This window comes from Paramisgurnus dabryanus, chromosome 14 (genome assembly GCF_030506205.2).
Source record: "Paramisgurnus dabryanus chromosome 14, PD_genome_1.1, whole genome shotgun sequence".
NCBI classification, from domain to species: Eukaryota; Metazoa; Chordata; class Actinopteri; order Cypriniformes; family Cobitidae; genus Paramisgurnus; species Paramisgurnus dabryanus.
In genome coordinates, this window is record NC_133350.1 from 27,822,778 (window position 1) to 27,842,952 (window position 20,175).

Here is a 20,175-nt window from a genome sequence, read left to right on the forward strand (position 1 = left end):
GTTTCACTTTAGTGACGGGAGAGTCTCCGCCAAGTCTCTCCAAGGAGCTCAGCAGCTCATTGGCCAGCGTTGGCGATGTCAGCTTTGACGCAGACTCTCAGTTCCCATTGGATGAGTTGAAGATAGACCCCCTTACTCTGGACGGACTGCATATGCTCAACGACCCAGACATGGTTCTCGCCGACCCGGCCACTGAGGACACGTTCCGCATGGATCGACTGTGAATCTGTGAATGCGATTTTAGCAAGACATTCAGCTGCATGGCCTCTCTGTTCACCATCTGGTCAGTGGCCATCCCCCCAACCACCCACATGACGGCATGCTGGCGAACCGCTCGTGACCGGAGGCTGATGGTGGGGGTTTGGGGGGTGAGTGGAGGTGGAATTGCTGTATCCACACTGGATAGTTTCCAATGCGCAATACTGTCCACCATCCACTTTCTTTTTGTAGTCATCGTTTTGCATTTTGTTGTCTAGTGTTTGTTTGTTTATTGTTTTGACTCTGGAGGAATATAGCTTTTATTTGATGGGTCATAACATTTAAGTATCGTTTTATTTGTTTGTTTTCATTGAAATGCCAAAATATCTGTTTTTAATGTTTACATAATTATGCCATATGTCCTTTAATAATGATCTGTGTATGTGTTAAGTCAACATATTTATTCATATTTTGTATTAATTATAATACTTTTTATTCATGTTTATGTAATGTTAAGGAGCACTACTCCCCCAGATTGTGTTTCAAGGGTTTAAGGGAGGTTGCTCAACATGTAGTGGAAGAGTTAAAAATTGCTTTAACAAAATGGCTTCCATAATATTTCATTTTGCTAGCATTTTATAACATTCAAACATGACGATCTGTTATTATTCTTGTTTGTATATTCCAATATTCTCCAGTGATTCCTTACAGAAGGACAGCAGACTCTGGAGGTTTTGTGTACGTGGGACATCTTGTATCTTATGCATATGTTTTGTTCGATGTTATCGCTGTATTGTTCGCTTCACAGGTGGTCGGTAAATGTGACCCAAGAGCTGCTGCAGTAACCTGCTAAACACTTCACTGTGAGAGGACCTGATTTTGCCTTATATAAAAACAAAATGCTGTTTTTAACCGTCAATGTGTTTTCTAACGTCTCAGAAACGATTTTCTCTCGTGTCTGTTTCTAGTTCGGCTGTGGTATTCTTGTTTTGACTATGCCATTTTGTTCGGTATTCTGTATGGTTTGTATTTGTACTGCCACAAAAAACGTCAACTTGAGGTTCTGTTGTAAAGATAATGTCAATCTAATGGCTTGGGGTGAGTAATGCTCCTTATTCTCTGTGCTGTTATGGGAAGTTTTGTGTTTGTTATTTTTTAAGGGTATGTTCGAGCCCTGCTGCACATTGATCAAATTATATTTTATTTTTTGTGTGTGCTGTACGAAAGGTATTAAGGAATCACTCATTTGTAATTCAGCATTGTGGTGTACAGTCTGGTGCAAAAGTCTGAGATCACATGAAAATGAATGACCAATGTAACAAAAGGTCCGATTTCCTTCCTTCCATTGAAGCACACAAGATGATTTATGGAACAGTATGAGATAATCATTATCAGGTTTATCACAAACTTGTGGAGTCTATGCCAGCTTAAAGGGATAGTTCACCCCAATTTTATTTATTTTTTTATGTTTTTTTACTTCTATAGTACGTTTTCTACTGTACTATAAAAAGTCAATGGTGCTCCAAAACAGCTTGATTACAAATATTTTTCAAAATATCTTCCTTTGTGTTTAAAAAATTGCAGGTTTGGTCAACTAGAGGGTGCACTGCAGAAAATTACTTTCTTACTAAGTATTTTTGTCTTGTTTTCAGTACAAATATCTATATCGATTTATTTTCTTGATGAAAAAAATGACCTAAGAAAATAAGTCTAGTTTTTAGGCAAACAAATATCAAATTTAAGTGAATTTGTGCTTAAAACAAACAAAAACAATCTGCCAATGGGGTAAGAAAATTTTGATTGAATTTTTTTAACGTATTTAAGAAAAAGGTTGGCAGATTTTTTCTTAAAAAATTTTAAGCACAAATTTACTTAAAGGAACAGTATGTAAGAAATGTATTAATCATTAATCATAAAATGGCCCTGATATGTCACTAGACATTAAGAAATCATTTTCATTTCAAATACTTATATCACTCACAACAGTGGTCTGGCCAGGATATTGTCATTTAAAAAATGGAGTTGCAGCCCTCAACTGATGTTTATGTTGTCATTTTGTGTATTGACCACTAGTTGTGTGATTGCAGTACAAGTTTTAGCCACAAGTTTTGTGATTGCAATGCCAGTTTTGGCCACAATCCTACACACTGTTCTTTAAATTTTATGATTTTGTCTAAAAGCTAAACATATTTTCTTATGTAATTTTGCTTATCAAGAAATATTATTATTCTTTTTTAAATATTTGTACTGAAAAACAGACAAAAATACTAAGTATGTGAGAAAACTTTTTTAGTATTTTTGTCTTTTTTCAGTAGAAATATATAAAAATTCTTAAATTAAGATGCTTTTTCTTGACGAACAAAATGACCAAAGTTTTTAGACAAAAAATTTAAAATGTAAGTGATTTTGTGCTTAAAACAAGCAAATTCACTAACATTGTTTATTTTGGTTTAAAAACTAGACTTATTTTCTTAGGTCATTTTGCTCATTAAGAAAATACATCTTTATTTAAGAATTTTTAGATATTTCTACTAAAAACAAGACAAAAATACTAAGTAAGAAAGTAATTTTTTGCAGTGTAAGTAAATGATGACAGAATTATCAAAAAGATTTTTAGGCAAACTATCCCTTTGCTGTCATTAAAGGGTGACATATCAAATGTCAATTTTTCAATAAACTCCTGATTTAAATTTGTATACTGTTTAACAACATTTTTTTTATTAAAATAAAAAAGAATTTGAGGTGGTCTCAGATTATGAACCTGACTGTACTGTACTAAAGTGTATCTTTAAGAAATGGTGCCACTATAGATGAGTAGCCAGGCAATGTTAAGCCCTTTTCTAAAACTAATCGCAATGTTACTTTATCAAATTTTTGTAATTTTGATTAGGTTTATTTGGATAGATTTGGGGTCATAAAGGTTAACCTGGGTTCTTCAAAAAAATTGCTGCAAAAAATTGCAAAGTCAAATTTGTGAATCTATGCAAACTGAAGGCATTAGCCAACCAACAAAATTTCGTTGAATACGATTTGTGTACAAAGTTTGGGCCAAGACATTAGGCACTGGTCAGATTGTGGATATACTGTAACTAGACACAACAAAACTCACTTTATATTTCATAGTCTTATAGTCTTTCTTCAGTTGTTTTACGTGTTTCTCAACCATTCATCTTGAATATAGTGTACATAAAGCATATCGCTGGAATATCATGACTGCATGTCAAAATGAGAAAAAACCTTTGGAACAAGGTCTTTGTTAGCTTTTTGGTATGAGGTCTTCATTAGCTTGGCTGATTCCAGTAAAAAGTTTTAATGCAGATGAAACAATATAGACCCCCAAGACATGGTGCATGTATTATTTAATGCTAGTGGTGTCATTTTACGGTTTTCTTTCTGATATCCGCGTCTCTGATCATGTTTAGAACAAGAATGTATTTATGGGGCTCCATGTTATGATGAGCGCATTACACCAAATGACCTGCTTGCTTGACCAAAGCACTACTGTTTATTTTGGATCTGATTTGTTGGTTTTTTTGGTCATGGTAGCATTTTTTTCTGTTTATCACAATTGTAGCATGTTTAATATCTTCAGTTGGGTCATTTTTCTGCTTACATCTCAAATTTCCATCTGAAATTCTATCAGAAATCTCCAAGATACGGCAGCTTTCAAATTGACGTATGTGCATCTCTTCAAAAAAAATATTCTTCTGGCTGTCGCTCTTCAGAGCTTCAGCCTTAGCTTTGCTCATGAAACTTTGACTGTTTAACCTTCTGAGAATGCAGACTGTTCAACGCTGTACATGCATTTTGCCCCGATGTATTGTGAAGGTATCCTTTGTGAACTGTTCTCTGCATTGCACTGAAAATTCAGAGGGAAAACTATTTTGGAAGTGTATGTGCGACTTCCCAATGCAAACTGAAAAAAGGGCTCAGTCTGTTTGTTGCTTTACCATGTTAAACATTAGGAGATGCGGGCAGATCGCATGTGTTTCTTCGTCAAATACTCTGTTTTCGATGCTTAGCATCTTGCTAACATAGCAGCATGCAGCCAAACTGGTTGGGACGTTTTACTGGTACGGTTTTAATACGGCACTTATGTGTATGTTGGAATTGTTAATTCATGTCCAAATAATTTTTGTTAAAGCAAACCCCTTTAGCGTAACTTTCCCTTTAAGCCTTAATAGAACTGTTGAGCAGTTAGTTACCATGGTTACCATGTCCTCACCCCTCACCATTAAGACTAATAAGGATGTAGATGTTTAGCTGGGATGTATTTCTTAATAAACATAATGATAGTGACCCATAGGGCATAGCTGAGAAAAATAACAGCCATTCCCCATAACGTATAGTGTAAGCGTAAACTAAGTGCCATCTACATCGATTTCTTTCTGTAAAGAATATATATATTTTATTTATTTTGTCAACCTTCATTTCACTTAAAGCAGGTTTAATAAGCATTAAAAGAGGATGTGAAAATAAACGTTTTGTGAAAGCGTTAGAATACAGAATACACGTACGATTTTTATGTGGAGAGCACAAGCAATGCTCGCTCTTTATTGGAATTAATGGTATATTAGGACATATCATTTGTGGTCGTCTAGAGCTTTTATTGGGTTGGTTCTATAAAGATACCCCGTTTTGTAGTCGCTGTGCTGATGTGGTCATCTCTTTCTGTGTCTCTTCTGTGGTAACGTATTGTAGAAGGAGCTGATTTCGTCTTTGTTGTTTTGCTGGTCCTTTTTCTTTCTTCAGAAAAATATGCTAAATATGGATGTGCATGATGTCTCAGCTGCATATATCAGAGCCTTCTTGTTATATCATTTATATTTTGTAACCTGTATTTCTGTACGTGTTTTTAAAATACATAAATATATTTAAATTAGGGTGTTTGTGAGTCTGTTTGGGGAAACAGGAAAGACAAAAATCTGATCACATTAGCGACAGTGTTGTTCTGATTATAAGCACGGCAGTGAAATGTATGAAGCCGAAGGGTAATCACAACCGTGCTGATATTCAGAGCAACTATGCGAGTTTGTTACGTTTAACAGTTAATGATACACAAACTTAGTTTGTTCTGATATTTTTTGTCTGCCAATGAAAATAGAAGTCAAAAAAAGAAAGCCAAAGAAGCCAGGGTCAGTGCTACAAACAGTAAAGTCCCAGTAAATCTAGGTAAATGTAAGCACTCTTGGAATGACACTTCAATCAGATTATAAAAAAGGCTGAAAAAATGTAATGATAAAAATAACAGAAATATACAACTTTTCATTCATCTGGTATAAAAAAGTTTATATAACTATAAAATTGTTGAGTCTGAGTTTAAAAAAGCTGGATTTGCTGGGATCGGAATGCTTCAAAGTCCTCAGGAATGGTATCTGTAAAACAAAAACAACAGGAAACTGAATTTATATTAATTGAATATTGTTCATTGAACATTGCTTGTAGTCAGCAATGACCCAGACCAGACTTATGTTGAAGAACTTTTGTTAATGTTCACATGAAATGCTGTTGGCAGCCAATTTTACTTTTATAATCTGATTCTGACTGAGTGAACTGAGTTGATACCATTGACCACAGCATTCTCCTGAATACGATTGAAAATTATGCTGGAAATAGCGGCAATGCGTTGGTATGGTTTAGATTGTATTTATCTGACCAAATCTAATTTGTAGCTGTAAAGAGGTGTCAAACTGATCATGAGTACAGTACGGAGTGCCACAGGGCTCAGTGTTTGGACCTCTGCTTTTAATTCTGTGCATTCTATCTCTTGGAGCTAAAATCAAGATGCGTAGAGTTAGTTTTCACTGGTATGTTGATGATACTGAGCTGTATATTTCTTCAAGGCCTGACGAAACACAACAACTCAGCAAAATTAAAGAATGCTGATATCAACAACAAGACAACTAGCAACTTCCTACTACTGAAATCATATAAAATGGAAATCTTAATATTTTTAAGAATAAGTACCAAGTAACAATCTAGAACACTGTCTAACTATTAATGGATGTTATATACATTCCAGTGGCGAACCGTGGGTACTTCAGCTGGGCCTTCAAAATATGCAATGAAGTGCAAATGCCTCTCCATCCATAATACTAGACTATTCATATTTCGTTAAATCATACAGTGAACGTGTAAAAATTCTGAGCACGCAAAGTTAAATTACAGAATGGGCATTGTCTGCCTTTAAATGCAGTTTTAAAGTTTAAAATTACTTTAATCTAACTGATAAACACAAATACAGACTCTGCTGCTCTGTAATGACAGGGGCTCTGTAAATTTGCATTTAACAAGCTTAAATTATGTTCTTTAATTTATTTTTTATTTTTTGGAAATATATATTTAGCTGTAGGATACCTTGTTAATCTTTTTCATAAGGGTAAATAGCACCCTGCGTTCTCAGTGCACCTCCTTGTGGCTTATAACTGTTGTTATAATATATCTAGGGCTCGCAAAATCTCTAGCCCGAGCCCCGAGGTCCCGGGGCTATTGGGAATTCTTGTCGGGCTACCAAAATGTATCTCCGCCCTGCCCATCGGGTATAGCGAGGTAAAAAATATTTGAATGTTTTCGCATTCTCTCAGATTTAGTTAGGAAATTATATTGTATGTAATTCGGCGTCGTCTGTCAGTCATTACTATCCTCACGTAACAAGTGAAACTGTCAGGAAGTAAAAGTATAATTAAACCCATTATTTTTCTCGTGTTCGCGTCATATGCACAGGCTCCTCTGCACGCGCTTCTCCCATCTGTGCTCTTCACGAGTACGCGCTTAAGTAATTTCGTTTTTACCTCAGCCCTATCAATCACGTTTTCCGCCATTTACCTCAACCACTCTCACCGCAGAGATTCGGGCCATTAGACTGTATTAATATTAACGGTCTATGATCTTCGTCTTTGGTGTTTTACGGCAGCTCGCATCCAGTTTGTTGCATGATTAGGACTTCATGAAGGTCTACAATGTTTTGTTTTTTTGCCCGCCCACTTGAAATCAAAACGTGATTGGTCGATTTGCCCGTCACTCTCCACACCAAAACACATACTTGGCCTTCCCTGGGATTCATGAAGTCCTAACCAATGAATGAGCCAGATAACCGGGCCTTAATAGAGACAGACGATTCTGATTGGATTAGATGTTTTCATGACATGAACCTGACAGTAAGCTTAACGTTAGAACATAGATGAGAGAAAATATATTACATGTATTGTATTAAATTGAATTAAATAGAAATGTAAAAATGTAAAAACATATTTTTATTGAATATTATTTATTTGTATTATTATAATAAAAAATCTTTTTATTAATTTCTTTAGGCCTTCTCTGAAGGCGTAGAAGGCCCTGAAGGTTCCCCACTGATACATTCCTTGTAGTCAGATAGGAATTTAGGTGTCACTTTTGACAGCAGTTTATCATTTGAAAGCTACTATCTTAAAATATATCAAAACCACAACATATGCTCTCTAGGTCAAATACTGAAAAGTTAATGAATGCTTTCATGACATCTAGACTAGATCATTGCAATTCCCTAATGGGTGGCTGTCCTGCAGGTTTAATACTGACACTTCAGCCCGTCCAAAATGCAGCAACCAAAGATCTCACAAGAACAAAAAGTACAACCTTATTAGCCCAGTTCTGTCAACCTGGATTAGTTACCTATTAAACACTCTATTAACTTTAAAATCTTGCTAATGACCTGAATGATTCAGCTCTGCAATACCTGGGCAAGCTTATATTACATTATGGTCCTTCAAATTCACCACAATCACAAAAGTCTGGCCAGATGATAAAACCTAGAATACCAAAATCAAGCGGGTTCATTTTTCTATCTAGCACCCAAACTTTGGAATGGTTTTCCAGCTTTGTCCGGGAGGCAGACACACAGTGTCAACTGTTATACTGCTTTAAGCCTGTCTCTCTGTCTTTTCTCTGAGGTCTGTTGTCCCAGCTCCAGTCAGATGCTAATCCTTGTGCCAACTTACAACTATAGCTGTACCCTGGATCACCAAGAAGCAACTGGAGTAATAAAAAGTAGACCTTTGAATGTAACCATGGATTGAATTGTATAAAGAATATTTATAGTCAAAATTAACAGGATTAACCTTAGATATTTGCTATAAAATAAATCATGCATAGTATATGGTATTGGTTGATTCATCAGAAGAACTGACCATTGCATCTGTAGCGCAGGTTGGCCCAGATGATGTTCTCCTGTGAGAAGCAGAAAACTCCCAGCCTACCACCTCTCATGGTTGTGTCAATGATAATTCCTGTGTCTGCCACCATCTGTGTGCCTTCATAGAACCGAACTCTGCATGACACAGAGAGCACTTACTTCACAATACTCTGCTAAGGAACAAAAGGATAATTTGTGGATGCAACAATGTCATTTTGGTTATACCTTATATAGCCTTCCTGGGGTCTGTGCTGCAGAAACCAACGGTAGGAGGTCTTATCCTTCCAGCCAACATTTCTGGCATCTTTCCACAAAAGTTTCACCTGGTCGGTTGAGTCTCCTGTGTGCCAGAGTGAGTTGCGGAGGTTCTCTCCGGGACCCGTATTAGATTTTACGGCCTACCAACAAAGTAAACACACTGACATTGCATTACCTGCTAAAGAACAGCATAAGCCGGTATTTGTCTTTTGGGACATTGTAGAAAGAACCTGTTTAAACACATATTGGATAGTACAGCCAACTAATAGCTGCATGGTTTATTGATGCATCTCAGATAATGACCAGTCTGGACCAACTAGAAACCGGCTACCATTTTCCAAAGCTTAAGTGGGATTTAAGGGAGCAATAAATAAAAGCAGATCATACCTTCAGCTGGATTCCAGGCTCAGCCACGGCCCGGAAAGGATTGGCTTGCCAATAGATCTGCTCCACCTGCTTCCACATCACCACATAGAAACTAGAGCTGTCCTGATAGCCAAAGATGAAGCCTGCATAGTCATCATCTGTCTCAGTATTCACATGAAACGTCCCTTCAAAGTCCACGCCATTGAATGCGGTGTAGCCTTTCAAAATATCAAGAAAGCAATGAGCTCGAAACCTTCTTTGGTTAGCACAATGTTTACCTGTGACATAGTATCTTACCCACAGCCAGCCCAGGGTCACTGTTCATGGTCTGAACAATCTCTCTTCCCTGTTGAAAATGATACATATTGCTTCAGGTTATGTAAACTTTGAGGAAAATCAAACATACTGTTTAAGGAGGCTGACCTGATTGAGCACAACCCAGTTTGGATCAATCTGTGCATCGCCTTCTGGATCCAGAACCACAGTCTGATAAGTTCTAAAGTCAGTGAGAGTGACCTCGGCATTCTCAGGGCAAACGTCAATGACATCGCTGTATGTGTCATTGTCAAAATCGTTTTCACAAACATTGCCAATTCCATCACCTGCCAAATGAATAGTAAAAAAAATTACCCAGACAATTGGGATTAGACAGATGACAATGCTAAAGATCAAAGTTGGTATATAAGTCCATCTTCACCAGGAAATTGTTGTTGGTTAAAATAGTTGATGCAATGAATAACTGAGACATCAGCATAACAGCATCTTATGTTCGAGATCAACCTTTAAAACCAACACATCCTCACCCCATTTCGTCAATATTTGACGACACTTGACCATTCGTCATATGTTGACGTGAAGGGTATACCTTTCGCGTCATTTTTTGACGAACTGGGGACTTCAATACTATTACGTCCGTTGCATTCTCTTTCCTATTTTATTACCATTTGCGCGTCGGTTTAGGGTTAGATTACGCGAAATTAAACAGTGTACGCGAAATTAAACAGTGTACGCGAAATTAAACAGTTGTCACCTGGCGTTGGGGTTAGAAACAGTTGTCACCTGGCGTTGGGGTTAGAGTTAGGTTTGGGTAGGGATGTCATTATGTAAATCTAACCCTAAACCGACGCGCAAATGGTAATAAAATAGGAAAGAGAATGCAACGGACGTAATAGTATTGAAGTCCCCAGTTCGTCAAAAAATGACGCGAAAGGTATACCCTTCACGTCAACATATGACGAATGGTCAAGTGTCGTCAAATATTGACGAAATGGGGTGAGGATGGGTTGTTAAAACACCTCACATGCTGGTCAACAACAGTGTCATCTGTTTGTGTTAAGAAAGGTTTCTAAGCATAAAATCCTGACCATCAAAGTCCTCCTGTAGAGGGTTTGGGACTAGACGGCAGTTGTCTGGCCCAGGTGGAAGAAGGTCAGGAATGCCATCGTTGTCGTCATCCTCATCACATTCATCCCCAATACCGTCCTTGTCTGTGTCCAGCTGGGAACTGTTGATAACCGCTGGACAGTTGTCTCGAGAATCCTGATGACCATCTCCATCACTAAGGACAGAAACCCGGAGATCAGGAACAGAACAGGAATGTGACAATCATCAGCTAAAGATTTGTGATAAGTACCTGTCTTTGTTGGTGTCACAAGGATCGCCGATCAAATCATTGTCCACATCCATCTGTGACCCAGAGAACAATTATTATAATGCATGTAGTAGGAGAACTTCATTTAAAGAGTGTAGGGTGTTATTCTGACCTGATCAGGGTTGCGGATGTAAGGACAACTGTCGCAAGCATCACCAACGTTATCACCATCTCGATCTTTCTGGTCACGGTTTGGTACCTTTTTGCAGTTGTCCTTATCATTTTTGATTCCTGGAAAGCAAACCCAAGTTCTCTGAATCAGTGCAAAACACATAATAATATCCATTAGAGCAGGGGTGTCCAAGTCGATCCTGGAGGGCCGGTGTCCTGCAGAGTTTAGCCAAAACTTCCCTCAACACACCTGCCTCAAAGTATCTAGTCTGCCTGGTAAGACCTTGGCCGTTTCTCAATGTCAAGGATACTTCCTTGGCAAGACTAGTCCTTACAATTCACTTCCTTCAGAGGCTAGGCGAGGCTCCTCTTAAGCATTCGGAGAACACGTTAAATGGAACAGGCTAGCCAGTGCACGTCATTGCGTCAATGAAAGGTGTGCTTTCGGTGCTGCGCGCATAGGATTGTAGGTGATTTCAGCACGCGAAGAGCACAAAGGATACACATATGCATCCTTTCCTGTATATGGGATATGTCTCGAACGAAGGACTCAGTCTTTGGCTGAAATTCCGAGGATCCTCGACATTGGAACAGTCCTTCGACGGATGTCGATGACGTAGCATCCTCGAAATTCTGGCTTCCGAGAATCCTTCATTGACATTGAGAAACGATTGGACACCCCTGCATTAGAGGAATATTAAAATCTTACCATCCCCATCAATATCATCATCACATTCATCACCATCCCCATCACCATCTGTGTCCTTCTGGTCGTTGTTTTTGACCAGACGGCAGTTATCACAAGCATCTCCGTAATCATCCTGGTCAATATTCTTTTGATTCACATTGGGGACGAGGACACAGTTGTCCTATCAGAGAAGACAACAGTATGTGAAGTGGTGAACACAGATTTCATGTATTCCAGCAAGCAGCCTTGTGTTTGAAGACGTATAATAGCATCCAAACCCAGCCCAGATGGCTAGGCTAAAACAAGGAAAAGTTTGGGCTGTCAGATAAATTTTTATAAACTATAAAATTTTATAAACGTCTAACCATAGTCCAAAAACAAGTGAATGAACAAATAAATTAAATCAAACACCTGTTTCGGCAAAAACGAAGTGTTACCAAATTCAAGTTTATTTTGGCTAGAAGTGGGTTACTCATAGCTGGACTATATATAGTTAACCTAGATAGTGAAATGATGGCTATTGCTTCCTGGGATTGTTCATATTTTTACATTTTTTTTTTCACCAAAATTTAGTAACAATTTAATAAATGAACAGATTGTGCAGACCTCTATGTTCAGGATCCCATCTCCATCTGCATCATCATCACATGCATCACCAATGTTGTCTCTGTCTGCGTCCTCTTGACCCGAGTTTGGAACGGTGAGACAGTTGTCCTACAAAACCATTTTTTAAACGTCATTAAGGTTTGTAATATGATGTTTGTAACATTTTTGTTGATTATGATTTCTTTTCACCTTTGCACAGTTTCTCTCTGCACAATTTAACTTTTCATCGGGAAAGCCATCGATATCAGTGTCTGCTCCACACAAGTATCCATTCCCAGCCCATCCAACTCCACACTAAAACAGAGCAGCTCGGCTGTATCAGTCAAACCCATACACTGTAACAGTTTGCATGTGTACATAACCTGATTCTTATCGACCTACCACACATTCGATCTGTCCATCACGGTGAACGACGCATTCTGCGCTGGCGTGGCAGGGGTTTGCCTGTCCGTTGCCACAGGCACGCTCTGGTTTACAGCCACTTACCTGATCCCCAATAAAACCAGGTTTACAGCGGCCACAGCGGAAAGAGCCCTGATGTAAACAAACATTGTTTTACATGGTAGAATTTGTATGATTATATCTGTCTGTTTGTCAGTCCATTTATCTGTTCTATGTATATGTATATATGAGCATGTATAAGAAGAATATAGTGCAAAAGTCTTGGACTGCATCTGAAATCGCATATTGTGACAGTAGGTACTGAATTTCAGGCATTTTTTAATAAAACAATGCCCCTCCGTCTTCTTCTTCTCCTCTCCTGGGGATCACTTCGGGATCTTGCCGGAAGTAGTAGGTCATCTAGGTACTTTTTGCCTATATACAACTTCGAATACTATGAATTCAGACATACTGCTAGCCTCGTCTACTGCTTTTTGCCAACTATATAATAAGGAAGTAGGCAGTTTCGGACGCAGCAGGTGACCATTACACCAAAAAAAACAAAAGCTGGTGGTGGTGGCCTAAGACTTTTCCACAATACTGTTTATACCATAAGGCATTACTCACGGGTGTGTTGATGCAGTTGGAGTTCTCCACACAACCTCCATTTGAGTTCTCACACTCATTAATGTCAGAGCAGACCTGCACATATGAGTTTCCATTTTAACAATTTTATTAATTCTCTGTAGGTATTAAAAGATTTGCATACAAAAACAATACCTGTTTGTTGGCAGATGCATAGGCGAGCCCTACGCCCTGTACCTGGGGTCCCATGTACCCAGCAGGACATGGGCCACAGCGGAAACCAGGCGATGTGTTTATGCATCTCACACCCATGTGACACGGTGTTACAGCACACTACACACAACAAATCAACCATAGAAACAGATGTTACAAATTTGAAATAGTGTTTACTAAGAAGGCATATGTGTAATGTTGAATTTAATTTCCAACAGTTCAAATCCCATATAACCGCTATATAAACTGCTAATGACGTGTGTGCAGCCGTCTCACCTCATCAACATCTGTACATTTAGATCCAGTTCCAGTCATGCCATCTGGACACGTGCCGCACCTAAATCCACCGGGTGTTATGATGCATTCAACACCAGGGTGACAGGGGTTGGGATTGCATGCATTCTGTGGTTCTACCGGCCGCATGCCTGCAGGGGAACACGACAAAAAATGTCCAAAAAAGATGATAAACTCTTCTTTGTGAATATGATATGATGGTAAGCTTAGAATTCCTCACCACAGGCTTCACACTCCATGACAGTGTTCTTCAGGAAAACTATTTCTTGTATCTATATAGAAAGAATTAGAGTTTAATAGTTTTTAAAGAATATAAAATGATAAAAGAGTTTGCCTCTCTATGCTTGCCAAAAATATTTCAACCTTAAATTTCACAGACATGGCTTAAGGCCAGTCCTAAACTAAAACCTATGTTTGAGCTGTCTCAACTGAATATAACTTGCACTGACTGATGTTAAAATATACCAGTGCCATTGATTTCTCTCAAGATACACACCAGTAACATATTTTTCTAAGGAATTTTTATAAAAGACATCTAAATTAACTAAAGCCTAGCTAAGCAACCCAGTCTCACCCCATGTCGTCAATATTTGACGACACTTGACCATTCGTCATATGTTGACGCGAAGGGTATACCTTTCGCGTCATTTTTTGACGAACTGGGGACTTCAATACTATTACGTCCGTTGCATTCTCTTTCCTATTTTCTTACCATTTCCGCGTCGGTTTAGGGTTAGATTTACATAATGACATCCCTACCCAAACCTAACTCTAACCCCAACGCCAGGTGACAACTGTTTCATTTCGCGTACCTAACTCTAACCCCAACGCCAGGTGACAACTGTTTAATTTCGCGTAGACTGTTTAATTTTGCGTAATCTAACCCTAAACCGACGCGAAAATGGTAAGAAAATAGGAAAGAGAATGCAACGGACGTAATAGTATTGAAGTCCCCAGTTCGTCAAAAAATGACGCGAAAGGTATACCCTTCGTGTCAACATATGACGAATGGTCAAGTGTCGATGGGGTGAGACTGTGTTACGCTAAGCGATGTCTGTGAAATCAGGCCTGTTGTCAGCCATTTGTAACATTTAAAACAAATTTTAATAGTAGTTGGACTAATATCATGTTTTTAGGCATTAATGTTTTAATTTTTAACATGTACAATGGAAATATGGTTAAAAAAAGGTACAAAAGCTGTCACTGGGGCGGTAATGTAGCCTATATCTTTGTACCTAAAGAGAGTTTGTCTCTAAATGGACCTTTTAAAGGGTTACTGTCCCAGTGACAATTTATGTTAGTACCTAAAAGGTACATATTGGTACCAAATGTATACATTACTGTCCCAGTGACAATTGATGTTAGTACCTCACAGGTACATATTGGTACCAAATGAATGCATGTCTGTACCTAAATGGACATTTTAAAAGGTTACTGTCCCTTTGAAAATTTATGTTAGTGCCTCAGAGGTACATATTGGTACCAAAAGTATGCATGTCTGTACCTAAGTGGACGTTTAAAAGGTTACCGTCCCAGTGGCAATTTATGTTAGTACCTAAAAGGTACACATTGGAACCAAATGTATGCATGTCTGTACCTAAATGGACCTTTTAAACGGTTACTGTCCCTTTGAAAATTTATGTTAGTGCCTCAGAGGTACACATTGGTACCAAAGTATGCATGTCTGTACCTAAGTGGATGTTTAAAAGGTTACTGTCCCAGTGGCAATTTATGTTAGTACCTAAAAGGTACACATTGGTAACAAATGTATGCATGTCTGTACCTAAATGGACCTTTTAAAAGGTTACTGTCCCTTTGACAATTTATGTTAGTACCTCACAGGTACACATTGGTACCAAATGTATTCATGTCTGTACCTAAATGGACCTTTTAAAAGGTTACTGTCCCTTTGACAATTTATGTTAGTACCTCACAGGTACACATTGGTACCAAATGTATATATGTCTGTACCTAAGTGGACGTTTAAAAGGTTACCGTCCCAGTGACAATTTAGGTTAGTACCTAAAAGGTACACATTGGTACCAAATGTATGCATGTCTGTACCTAAACGGACCCAAGCACCTGCCCCTTTACCCCTGGATGACCAAAGTGCCCTTTTTGTCAAGGCCTTTTTTTGTAATTAAATGCCCTTTTGTGAAGGCCTGCCCAATCTAACTATTAGTAAAATTAATAAAAAATAATTTAGACGCAAATAAAATTAGTCACATGATGACGTATTGACCTTTCATTGGACAATCTCTTTAGGGACGATCATCACTAGCTAGCTCACAGCGCTAGCAGCGCCCACACGTGCACGACACGGTGCGCAGTACAGGGAGGATCCCCCTCGAGCCGGCATTGAACCGAAGCGATATGCTTGTTATATTATTATTATTTTACAAGAACAATGTGAGGAGAGCATGCACAGCTTTTGTTTATTGCTGTCTGTGTGTATTAACATCTCTACAACGTTAGATGCAAACAGGGCTCTCAAGTCTCACGCATTCGGCGGGAGACACACGCATTTCAGCCAGTTTACACGCCAGTGACGCCACACCTTGCATTTCTCACGCTGAAAATAAAACATTCTTCCCATATAAAAACAATGGATGAGGCAAAGGCAGGGACGTTCTCTGCCGGGAGTTCATACAGGTAGCTGTCTCGAGTTTTTAGGTGTGCTCAACTTCACGCAGCAATGCAAGAACCGAAACGCACATGACATCAAAGTACCGCGAGAAATATTCGGGAAATCATACGGAGGAGTTTGATTTCAAATCGCTCTCGCGCTGTTCTAATGTCATCCACTTGTCACGCGGAGTTTGTTGGAGGAGCAAGATCCGATGAATACGGTAAAAAAACTCGTTTAATTTTTGTATCATATTGAATTTACGATTCCTGGACTCGCCTTTGATAAAAGACAATGTGAGCTGATGTTGGGTAATATAGCAATACTCGTGCTAAATTATTAACTCAGTCAAAAACTCTCCAACTTTGCAACCAGTTTTAGTTTACCTGAAAATAAAGAAAGTACTAGAGGCTTCATGAAATGAATGAAAGGAGAGATGAATGTCATTATTTTATTGCCGTGTCATCAAGGCATCAAAGTGTGCAAAAACACGATTCAAAACTATAGGCTACTCTCTTTGTATACAAACTTCGAACAGGATTAGAATAGAATAGAATTATATTTTAAATATGACAACAAAAACACAAGACTGTAAACGTAATAATTAATGTCACAATGCAATAATATCATATAATTTCAAAACTGCATATGTTGACACACACAAACACAAAATGAAATGCACTGTAAGTCGTTTTGGATAAAAGCTGCTGCCAAATGCATAAATATATAGATATAAAACTCAGTCTATATAGATTTTTCTCTCTCACTCTATTTGCAAGGAAAATAAAGGAAAACGTTAGACTTAAAATCATCTTTCTATTCTGTATTACTTTATTATTTGTTTCAGTTGTGTGCTTGCGTGTCAACGAGCAAAGTGCCCTTTTTATTTTTTGAGCACCTGCCCCTCCAATTGTCTCTGCACGGCCCTGTAGTAGGGTACTGTCGCAGGGTACTTTTACAGCTTTTGTACCTTTCTTTCTGAGAGGGCTATTCAATGTTTCAATCCCACAGAAAATGTTTAAAACAGTTATTATTTGGTGTGTTGCATTACCTGTTGCTTTAGTAACTCTTTGATTTCAGAAAGCTCTTGGTTTGTGCTTTTAATCTGTTTGATAATCTCCCCATCTGTTGTAAAGAAAAATTGAGTTAAAAGGAGGATTTTGTAATCTTGATCTATATGTAAAGCACATATATCTTACCAAACAAATATTAATGTTGCCATCATTTATCATTTGGTAAATAAGAACTGTGAACAGCAGATCTCTGAAATGTGTTTTTTTCATACAATGACTATGGAAGCATGCTTATACTTTTATTGTATGAAAATAAGCAAACTGGAGATTCTACTAAACCTCTCTGTTTCACAAAAAATAAGAGGCTTAACATGACAGATTTATCTTTTTTGGGTGAACTATCCCTTTAAGAGTGCATCAATAGTAAAATACATAAGCAAGAACAACAGGGAAATTCCATTATTAATGTGTATAGCTCAGCTCAAACTATAATGTTTTTCCCAGCAGTTCTTCTGGATCATTTTCAACACCTGACATTTGTGATCTGTGTTAGAGTCATGCAACAGGCACTTTATTTATATTTATGAAGTCTGAGTTCATTATAAATACTGAATGATTGTGCATGATGTTCCGCCCAGACCAACCACAACTAATACTTAATTCCTGTATTTAAACATGAAAACAACATCAAGATATAATCTTTCATTCAGCTTCATCTCTTGGGTACACATGCTTTTATGACAGCAGAGGGGGTAAACTGTTTCTGGTGTGATTTATGAGCTTGTTTTTTTTAAACCACAGACCACTGGATCAGCAACACTTAAATGGACCCTAGACTCTTTATTTCCTTTGAATTAATGTTGGGTAAGGTTTTTTTTTTGTTTATGATTGTAGTACATTTAAGCAAAAGAACAATCCAGAATATAAAGCTAATGGGGCTTCTGTCAGAATTCTCTCTCCCTATAGGGGGTTTGGATAAACAGAAAAGGAAATGTGCTCAATCCATTAGCGATATCAATGTTTTCCATACGCATACCAGGCATAAATTCAACTTATCAGTTATTAATCTTGCCTGGTGGGCCACTAAAATGTTGATCTTTATCCTGCAATTGCTCTGAAAATAGAAGTTTGAAATCTGTTTTGCAGTATACGCCTTTAACATCAATACAAACTTTCTGTTTTACAAAATTTTCTTTGTAGTGAAAAACATTCTACGCACTATTAAAGGTAAGAAAGCTTTGATTTAAAGGTTCTTTGGAGAACCAATAATAGTTCTTATAGGCTCTAAAAAATTTAGCTTTGCGATGCCATCGACGAACTATTTTCATCTGAAGAGTCTTCCTGTTCTTTACAGTTATAAAGGGTTTTACAGACTATTAAAAGGTAAAAAATGTAAGAAGATCAAAAATATTGCAATACAGCATCATAGTACTTAATGAATAATAACTTATTTTGAAGCACAGCACACAATGTACCATGTAAGGAATAATTGACGACGGGCCATTAAATTATTCGTAAATAATGCACACGCAAGGTGGTAATGTGGCATGACACAAACAGATTCTATTTATTATTATTATCATCAAATATATTATTTTCAAATAATTCAAATGAGTCAATTATTCTGCTTACACAACTGTTACCAAACACTGTAACAAATTGTTTGCTGCCTTAATTTTTTGTTGAATCAACTCAGATTTACAAGTCATTTCAACTTACCACTATTTATCTTGACTAGAGCTGAGTTGTTATAACTACAGATGAGTTGTTATAACTTATAAAATATAGCTGAAAAAAGTTGTAGCAACTCATCTCTTATCAAGATAAATAATATTAAGTTGACATGACTTGTAAATCTGAGTTGATTCAACAAAAAAATTAAGGCATTTTTTTACAGTGCAGACATTGCTCTGGTGGTTATTTTAAGACTGGTCAGGTGTGCATTTATCAAAAAACAATGTGTAGTTGTGGAACGTTTCTCAACCAATCAGAATAAAGCATTTAACAGATCTGTGGTATAAATCAATTATAATGTAAGTATATGCATGTCCTAGCTTTAAATCCAGAGATAAAGCTATACATTTTGGAATAATGTAAATTATTTTAATGTGTGATTTTTAGACCTGGAAAAACATGTTACAATTTCTAAAGCATAATCTAATTTGCATGTACAATATTACACTGTAAAAAGTGAAAGCTGCTCTACTTAAAAAAAACTTGCACTTCAATTGGTAAAAAAAATTATAAACTCAAATTTTCTCACTTTAAGTATAAAATTTAAGGTGAAAAAAACGTATCAACTGAAGTAATTTTTTTAAGTTGATCCCAAACTTTTACTTTTTACAGTGTTGCAATATTCAAATGTGTAAAGTGTGTAATATAAATAAATGCACTCTAAGAAAGGATGTGTTAATTTTAACACGTTGTTTTGTGTTATCCTTAACACGTTATGTGTTATTTTAACACATTATTTGTCATTTCATGTTCAAATAAATAAAAGGGACCTCACATGATGTGTTATAACACCACAACAATTTAAGAATGTATGCTCATCTTATGCTCAAAGTTAATTGCGACTTAATTTTCAGGAACAAGTTATGGAAAAGCTGAAGTTGTATAAACTCTTAATGTGTGAATAATAAAAGTGAATGCATCTCATAAGGACTCACCTCTGGATAATCCTTGAGCAGAAACCAGAAGAGTGTGCAAGCAGAAACCACAGCTGAACAACAGAGTCCACAGCATGTTTAATGTCTGAGGATCTGAATGTGTCTGTGTGTGTCTTCAGTCTCTGCTGCTTTTATACAGCGTCTCTGACGTCATCTGCAGTCTGACTCTTCACACATCACACCTTTCACCGCAGTCCAAACTGAGATTAAAGCCAAGCACACACCAAACACACAACTAAGTTGGGGTTTGCTATAATTAGAAAATATTATAAACAAATATTTGTTTACTACTTTATATAACGATGTTTCACAGCAGTTTAGTTTTCACCATGTGAGTCACTTT

At 37.4% G+C, this 20,175-nt stretch overlaps 2 protein-coding genes across 7 annotated transcripts in view; one reads left to right on the forward strand and one right to left on the reverse strand.

Annotated features, from left to right (window-relative positions):
* The window catches only part of crtc1b (CREB regulated transcription coactivator 1b), a 23,900-nt gene extending 18,819 nt beyond the window's left edge, over positions 1 to 5,081 (forward strand). For 5 of the 6 annotated variants that reach the window (XM_065241851.1, XM_065241852.1, XM_065241853.1 and 2 more), the window contains one exon: positions 13 to 5,081. In XM_065241851.1, coding sequence (XP_065097923.1) covers positions 13 to 224 — 212 coding nt within the window. In that variant the 3' untranslated portion in view covers positions 225 to 5,081. The remainder of the gene's footprint in view (positions 1 to 12) is intronic. The other variant, XM_065241857.1, reaches the window with a different exon arrangement.
* Positions 1,398 to 19,924, reverse strand: comp (cartilage oligomeric matrix protein). Its single transcript, XM_065241845.2, has 19 exons — positions 19,833 to 19,924; positions 17,202 to 17,275; positions 13,745 to 13,796; positions 13,507 to 13,655; positions 13,213 to 13,350; positions 13,060 to 13,134; positions 12,433 to 12,585; positions 12,241 to 12,345; positions 12,052 to 12,159; positions 11,467 to 11,626; positions 10,759 to 10,877; positions 10,629 to 10,681; positions 10,360 to 10,553; positions 9,419 to 9,597; positions 9,293 to 9,341; positions 9,017 to 9,213; positions 8,597 to 8,769; positions 8,367 to 8,506; positions 1,398 to 5,573 (listed from the first exon to the last, which is right to left on the reverse strand). The coding sequence occupies exons 1-19, from the start codon at positions 19,906 to 19,908 to the stop codon at positions 5,518 to 5,520; spliced, it is 2,250 nt and encodes a 749-aa protein (XP_065097917.1). The 5' UTR covers positions 19,909 to 19,924; the 3' UTR covers positions 1,398 to 5,517.
* Positions 19,925 to 20,175: the final 251 nt, after the last annotated feature.